The following is a 9050-nucleotide window of genomic DNA, read 5'->3' as shown; positions in this document are numbered from 1 at the left end:
ATTTTGAGAGTTGAAGAAATTTAATAGATATTTTATAATTTCCCATCAACTTTAAAACCTTCAATTTTTGATTCTACAGTGTACAAGTTTTAAAGTTGATGGCCTCGCCAAGAGTATCGTCGGCTTCAACAGGAAGAGATTCACCAAACCCAACAACATTTAATGAACCTTTTCAATTTGATGAGCATAAACTTGCATCCTACGCTGCTAATCCTGAAAAACAGGAATTATATGTTTTTAATTGGTTGGCTAATTTAGAAAGGGAGATTAAAAAAATCGATAAAGTAATTGATTTAACTTTTTTTTGTTTGCAATCAAAATTCCTCTCTTAACTAAACTAAATTTTTTTTTTTATTTTCGATTTCATCAAGGATACAATAAAACAATGTCAGACAAATCTTGAGAAACAATTATTAAAATTTATATCATCAATAACACCAAAACCACAGAGACCGATTAGACAACTTATAGCAAGAATTTTTGTTATTATTTATATTAAAGGTGATTCTAGAACTTTATTTGATACTATCACAGCACTTCAAAGTTTAGTTGGTGTAGGTAAAAATGTTGGAGAAAAAGAGACTAAATTGTGAGTATTTCATCAACTATTATATATATATATATATATTTTTTACATTTTTTTTATATTGATTGGGACTTCAAATTCTTATTTAGAGCCGCATTACATTGTATTGGTATAATTTTAAAATCTTTAGGAGATAAGATATTATCACTTGTTCCTGAAACTGTTAATATTTGTTTGAAAACAATCAAGAATTCATCCAATGTAATGTAATTGTTTTTATTCAGTAGAAATTTGGTTTACAACTTATCGATTATCTAACCCCCTTTAATTTCATTATTAGGCATTGATTGTTAGATTGGAAGCTATTTATACAATAAATAGATCGCTTGAAGGAGCAAGTAAAGGAGTAACAGAATCTATAGTAAAAGACATTATGAAACAAATGAGATCAGGATTAAATGACAAAGCATTGATCATTAAAGTAGCTTCAGTTCAGGTATATGTAATACACAAATCAATAATATAGAATCCTTGGAGTTATACATTGACTTTTAATTGTAAATGAAATTATTTTTTTAACTTTACTTACCATTTCTCATCTTTATTAATTATATAATATAACAGTGTATGCATGCTATAGCAAAGTATACACATCAACAATATCCAATTACGTCTAATGAATTAGATAACTTACTTAATCAAATGGTTAAATTACTTGACGGATCTAATCAAACAATTCGTCGTTCAGTTTCATCATATATTGCAACATTATTAGCGGGAACACAAAGTGAAGCAGATTTTTTAGCAATATCTTCAACTACTTCATCAAAGAAAAAATCATCCACTTTACCATCGCAAATATCAGGTGATGATGGTCTACAGCAATCAGATTCTTCATCTTCAACAAAAGTAATATTATCAGTAGAAGAAATGTTAACTAATTTATCAACAATTTATAATAAACAATCAACATCAAGAGAAGTTAGAGCAGCAATAATAGAAACATATTCAGCATTATTCTTACAATTGGGTACAAAATACGTTGAATTAAATTATTCATTTATCGCACAACATTTATTAAAGGATCTTGTATCACACCCAAAAAATTCTTCATCACGGTATGAAGCACTTAATGTTCGGGAACATTGTGAATTATTATTACGTGATGTTATCGGTACTAGATTATTAAGTGAACAAGGACAAGTTACAGCAGTACGTGAATTGGCTAATGGATGGTTAAAACAATGGTCGGCAAATCAAGTTGAGCCATCAAAGTTATCACTTGTATGTGCAGCTAATGAAATATCAGGATTATTATTAGATTTAGGAGGAGCAGCAAGCACAGTATTTGATGTAGTCGCGGATCCATTGGTTACACTGCTGAGTCATTCAAGTTATTCGGTACAAATAGCAACAGCATGGTGTCTTAGATGTTTATGTTATTCATTACCAATAAAATTATCGGGATTAATTACGAAAGTACATGGATTGTTAAGTAAAGATCTGAATAATTTATCAAATCAAGTGACGTCGAGTGAATTACCGAAAAGGACACTTGGATATGCTTATGGATTAGCAGCATTATTAAGTGTTATACCAAGTAGACCATTGGATGTATCATTTGAAGTGAGCGCAAGGATATTTTCATTATCAACTCAGTTAATTAAAACAAGTGCGAATAAAGATTTGTCAGTTGCGAGCATACAAATACAAGTAGCATGGATACTCATCGGATCATTAATGTCATTAGGTCCTAATTTTGTTAAATTACATTTACCACAATTATTAATATTATGGAAGATGGCTTTACCTAAACCAAATAGTAATAAAGAGTCAGTATCAAATAGAAGTGAAACTGAATGGTCATTCATGTTTCATGTTAGAGAATGCGTATTAGGTGCTATGTTAAGTTTCTTATTACATAATTCTAAATTAGTTACATCAGATGTATCAAAAAGATTAGTAGCTTTATTAAATAATGCATTAACGTTCACTTTATTGGTTCCAAGTTCATTTCCAAATAATCCTACACCAAATTCATCATCAATTTCAATTGCACCACAATTGCCATTTTCATCGTTAAAATTCTCGGATAGGGAAAATATGCTAAAACGAAGGATATTTCAATGTTTTGTAGTCATAAGGCCAATCAGCACTTATGATAATTTAAGCACACAATTATTGAAATTAAGTGTATCACAATTTGCGGATCCTGAAAAGAATGTTGGAAGTGCGATTACAGCAGCAATCGCTGCAGCAGTTTCTGGTAGTTTTACAAGTGTATGGACAACAGGAGATGAATATGCTTACGGTGTTACAAGCAGATTACAGGGAATGAATATTGATATCGCCAATCTGGTAGATAATGATGATGAAGAAGGAAATGGCAGAAAAGTAGGAGTAAGAGATTGGTTAAATAGGGATTTAGTTGAAAGTAGAGTTGAAAACCAATTAGAACAACCAATTATAGGAGCACCTGAATATGATTCATTAATGATTTATACAACTTATTGGTTATCATCATCAAATAATAATAATAGTAACAACAACAATAATAAAATGCCAAAACCAGTACCAGCAGCAACTGCATTAGTAGATTATAGTTTAGAATTATTCGGATTAGTATTCCCGGCACAGAGTGCTCAAGTACAAGAAGTTATTTTGGATCAATTAATTAAATCAACAAAACATCCTAGATTAGAGAAAAGTCCAGGAAGAAAGATGGCAGTACAAGTTAATATGGTAATTGGATTATTGGCAATATTTAAGAATATAATGAATAAAAATTATAGTAATAGAAATAATAATGGTATTGCAGACAAGAGAATTGGAGGTATTGCAATGGACATGTTACAAGAAGCCATTATACATCCTGATCCATACTTGAGAAATGCGGCGAGCGAAGCATTAGGAAGATTACTAAGCATCGTTGGAGGTAATCTGGTAACTACACAAATGCAATTATTGGTTGATCAAGTAGTTAATAATAGGGAACCTGACACTAGAGCAGGTAGTGCGTTGGCACTTGGATGTATTTATAGTCATGTAGGAGGAATGGCGGCTGGTAGTCACCTCAAAACGTTAGTTGGTATATTATTATCATTGAGCAGTGATCCTCACCCGGTGGTACATTTTTGGGCATTATATGCATTAGCAAAAGTAATTGAATCAGCTGGATTAATGTTTTCTCAATATGTCAGTAGTACTTTGGGTATTATTGCTAAATTATATATGGCAGATACTCATGAACCAGGTGGTGGTAGTGTCGGGACAACAAATGTTGGGTTGGGATTTTCCGCTTATCAACAATTTGGTAAAATTATATATGGATTGATTGGTACATTGGGTCCAGAACTACAATCAAGCGCTAAAGTAAGAAATCTGTGTTTAAATTTGATGATTGAATTGAGAAATGATGAAGAACAAATGGTTGTGGTAGAATCAATTAGATGTTTACAACATTTTATTATGTTTGCTCAACAATTTGTTGATTTACCTAGATTGGTGGCATTTTTACAATTTCAATTAAGTAGTAAACATTTACCATTAAAAGAAGTTGCGGTTACTTGTTTATATCAATTAGTACAAAAAAATGCTAAACATGTATTTGAAGTTGCAGTACCTGGATTAGATAATCAATTATTTAGCTTATTGGATACTGATCCAACTATTGATGGTGTTAAAGATATAGTAAAGAGTTGGTTAAATCAAACAGCAATTGATAATCCTTCTCTCTGGGTTGAATTATGCAGAAAAGTAATGTCAAAAACTGGTAGCGTTGCAAGTGCAGGTGCTCCAATCGAACCTCCTTCTTTAGATATATCTGGTAATGATGATTTAGATGGAATTGGTAATGAAAATGACTTAGATGAAGGCGGTGATGAAGTCAAAGGTTTTGAAGTTAAGGTAGAAAAAGGAAAAACCAACACCTTCCAAGTTCGTAATAGAGAATTAGAAAAGAATACTAAATTAATTCAAGATTCTGTACAAATTCCACCAAGATGGCGTACTCAATTATTTGCTTTACAATGCTTACGTCAAGTTGTTGAAGTTATTAGTAGTTCTGGTGATAAAGATCATTTTGATTTAGTTATTGCGAAGAAAAAAGGAGCCACTGGAAAAGATTACTTAGTATTAAGAGTACAAGAATTAATTAAAATGGCTTTTATTGCTAGTACTGCTGTTGTTAGTGAAATGAGATTAGAAGGATTAACTGTATTAAGAGACGTAATTGAGGTAATTATTTAAGGATGGGTTAGGGTTAATGTGTTACACTATCTATGTTTCATTTTTACCACTTATTCTGGGACATTATATAACACACCCTATAAAACATACGCTTTATTTATTTTTTCTTTATTTATTTATTATATTTTTTATTTTATTTATTTTTTTTAAAAAAAAGAAATTTGCCGCAACACCTGATCCAGACTTTGAAGAAGCTGCTCTTTTAGAACAATATCAGGTTAGGACTTACTTTATAAAAAAATTGCTCATTTATGTGTGCTAACAAGAGATTTCTTTATAATAGGCACAAATAGGAGCAGCACTTACACCAGCTTTCACGGCAGAATCTTCACCTGAAATTCTATCAGCTGCTGTAAAAGTATGTGCTGTATTTGTTGGTAGCGGTATAGTAAAAGAATTATATCGTATGGGTCGTATACTGAAATTATTAACTACTGCCTTAGAAAATTGTAAAGGTAACTATAAATATTATATATTTGGCGAGATCTATTATTATTAATTAACTACTAAATTTTTTTTCATGTTAGATAATGTTAGTGTTACAACCGTTGGTGACGTTAAAGATTTGAGTCCTCATGCCGCCATAATGATTAAATTATCTGTATTAAATGCATGGGCTGAATTACAAGTTTCTAGTATTAAACAATCTTATTTAATACAAGTTATTGAACCGTATCCTTTCTTACATTAATGATTACATAACAAATTTGTTCAATATCAAGTTTTCCTTAATTAATAATAATTTTTTTTAATAGTAACTTGTCGTTGTTGTGTCCATTATGGGTATCAGCATTAAAAGAATATGCTCGAGTACAAGTTGAGCCTGATGTAGCTGAGGCACAAACTAATATTATTGGAAATGGAAAAATTGGAGGAAGCGGGGGGAATTTTGGTGGTGGTTCTGCACAAACTGAAGTTTTTGATTCTATGTACAGTGGATTAACAAGGGAAGTTATTCTTCCGGTATGTATATTCAAGCTTGAGTTTATAAGCGTTTTTTATTATGTATTCATATAAATTTTTTTTTGGGCGTGATGGGGGTGTAGTATTATAATATGTCTTGGTTGACAATATTAGGAGCAGTTGCTAGTTTATTGGAAAGCGGAAATCCATTAATTATTAGCGCATTAAATGGGAGCGACTCTTCATCTACGTCAAGTGGTGATGTTAATGAAGAAGAATTCACAGATTTCGAGAATGAGAAGGAAAATGAATCATTTGATGATTTCACAGATTTCACTACTGCAACGGAAACTTCAACAAAAAAAGAGGCAGTAAAAGATTTTTTTATATTATTTGGTCTTTGTGTAGAAGCATTATCAAAAACATTTGGAGGTAGTAATAGATCAAGTGGATTAGGTGTCAATTCAAGTGTAAATAATCCTAATAATACAAATGAAAATGATAAAGTTGTTAAAACTTGTATTAATGCTTTAAAAGCATTCCTTAGACCAAGTGTAGCTGGAACCGTATTTTTAGAGAAAGAAATGGTTATTGAATTAATTAATTTATTTGATAGATTAATTCTAACTGAAGGATTTGAAGTACAATATGATATTATACAAATCGTTGCTAATATTATTAATGATTATGGTAGTACTTATCTTTGTGAAGATTTATTATCGACGGAAGAAGAGAGGTATTTTTATTCTTTTTTTTTTAAAAAAAAAAATTATTTATCAAATTTAACTTATTTAATTTACTTTATAGTGCAACGATTAGTGGAAATTCAGATGATACTGTTACAAATGATGAAACTGATGACAAATCACGAACAGTAGTATTTTATATTTTAAGATTAATTGTTAATATATTTTTCCAAAAAGTCCCATCCCTTTCTACAAGACCCGCATCTCTAAGAATATTTAGACCTCCTCAAGGTATTGATCAAAATATGTCTTTTTACTAGTATTAAATAGAGGTTAATATAAGGAATGACTAAATAATAATTGTTTTTTTTTTCTTTTCTCTTTTATAGGTAATGCTAGAGGGCAAACTTCTCAGCAAATTAGTACAATATTAAAAGCTTCAATAGAAGCCTTTACTTCACTTATTATTGTTGCACCAATTAAATATAAAAATGATTTTATCGCGATAGCATTTTATATATTTATATGTAAGTATTCATGTATATACATGTATGTATATGTCTGTTTGTATATATTATCTAAATTCTTTTATTTCAAAATATAGCTATAATTCAAGATTCACAATTTCAACAAAATGATATAATACAAAATATATTATATAACGTAAAATTATTATGTGATGGAGGGAATTTAGAAAAATCATTTAGAGAAGAAAAAGATGTTAATAATTTTTCTAAAATAATTCATTCTTCTATTTGGTCTATTTTAACTAAAATTAATTCTCTGCTTGTCAGGTATGTTTAATTTTTTTTTAACTTTGATTGAATACATAATATTTAATCTTTTTTTTTCTTTTCGTTATAGTGAAAAAGTAGTATATAAGGAAGAAGAAGTATCAACAATAAAAAATTGTTTATTGGCTATCACATTATTATTCACTTTTAATCCTAAATCATGTTTAAGATCTAAGGAATTACAAGATAGATCAATTGAAATGTTAAAAAAAGGATTTCAATCTAATGATGCTACGGTAAGTGTAATTACTATAAGCAATTATAAGGGAGCATTAATTCAAAAAAAAAAAAGCTCAATTGGTTAAATCACTTGATTTAGGTCTCCGTAACTTCATTACAATGTATTCGTACCTTAATATTACTTTCAACGAAATCGACAAATGACTTGATCAATACAACAGAAAGTACTACAACATCAGCTTCAATGGAAATTAGTAATAATTTTATTAAAGCTTTAATACCACAACTAGTTATTTATTTACAAAATATTAAAGAATCAGGATTAGAACAAAATGATGATAAATCAAATATTGTCGAAGAAATTATTAAAACTTTATTAACGATAAATACAGTTGCTAATGAATCTCAAAGTAAGTACATTTTCAAAAAAAGAATATATAATTTTTTGTTATAAAAATGATGAAATTAATTACATATTTTCTCTTAATTAAAAAGAATCATTGGTTATAGCGGTTATATTACCGACATTAATTAATCTTTTAGAAAATCCCCCATTGGAATCATATTATCAACTTCCACAATTACATACAATTTCAGTTAAACATATTCTTTCATTAGCAACAAGTCAACCATTAAATTTTAAAGAAGCGATAGGATTATTATCACCTCAACTTAAAACAAAATTAGAGAGTGCTATAAGATTTAATGTATTACAAGAACAAGCTACTCAACAACGTTTACAACAAGAAAGGGAAAGAAAAGTTAATGAACAATTAGAATTAAGTAAAGGACCTAGTATAGTTTTGAAGAATGATTTTTCTGATTTTTCTGGATTTTCTTAGAATGAAATTAAGTAATATGGTTAATAGTCGATATAGAGATTAGATAATTTATTAGATTTAAAATATTAATTAAATTAATTAATTTATATAAATAATATTTATTTTTCAACATATATATGAACAATATTTGAATGATATCATCTGCAGAGTGATGATCGATGCTGATCGTACTATTTTCTAATTATAATCTGTATTCTATTTTAAGATATTAGGTAAAAAGTTCACACGACTAATTAGGCAGCATTAATAAAAAGTAATAAATGATTCCATATTTATTTAACAGCAGGTGCAGTGGCAACTGTAATCACGTAAGTACCCTGAATTTTAGCCCGAGTATTTGCTGTATTTGCTGGTATGACAACAAGGCAACGATAAATTTTAAAAAAAAATCGAATCATTTGAGCAACGGGTTCACATGAATGTGAAAAAGATTCGGAAAGTTTATGTATGGTTCGATTCAACAAATGCCAAGACAATGGAGTGTAACATGTTCACGAAAAGATATTATTTTTGAGATTCGGGTAATATTAAATTACACAAAGAGAGAGATAACAACATTAAAATAAACAGAACAGACCTGTCACAACAGTATTATTATTTGAATACAAGAATTAAACTGTCATAATTATTATACTGTATAAAATTGACTGGTATAAAATTGACTGGTATATATTGTATAACAATTGCTTTTTGAGTTGAACGTTCTTTGAATAGGAATGAAAAAGCGAGCTCAATAAAACTAATACAATAAAAAAAAATTGTTATTTTTGCAATCAATATATTATTACTTTTATGTACAACATTTTACGATAAATGGTATTTTTTTTTTATTATTTTTCTTTGAAATAATAACTTTGAGATAAGTGTAACA

The 9050-nt window shown here is 29.0% G+C and overlaps 1 protein-coding gene across 1 annotated transcript; it reads left to right on the top strand.

Annotated features, from left to right (window-relative positions):
* Positions 1-8484, top strand: OCT59_025854 (uncharacterized protein). The gene is made up of 16 exons (XM_025316272.2): positions 1-284; positions 372-589; positions 676-787; positions 867-1022; positions 1151-4762; positions 4932-4991; positions 5058-5229; positions 5302-5446; positions 5530-5737; positions 5821-6413; positions 6485-6654; positions 6753-6890; positions 6968-7157; positions 7228-7393; positions 7477-7747; positions 7833-8484. The coding sequence occupies exons 1-16, from the start codon at positions 99-101 to the stop codon at positions 8177-8179; spliced, it is 6744 nt and encodes a 2247-aa protein (XP_025181009.1). The 5' UTR covers positions 1-98; the 3' UTR covers positions 8180-8484.
* Positions 8485-9050: the final 566 nt, after the last annotated feature.

This window comes from Rhizophagus irregularis, chromosome 6, assembly GCF_026210795.1.
Source record: "Rhizophagus irregularis chromosome 6, complete sequence".
Classification (NCBI taxonomy): domain Eukaryota; kingdom Fungi; phylum Glomeromycota; class Glomeromycetes; order Glomerales; family Glomeraceae; genus Rhizophagus; species Rhizophagus irregularis.
This window is presented reverse-complemented; position numbering and strand designations above follow the sequence as displayed.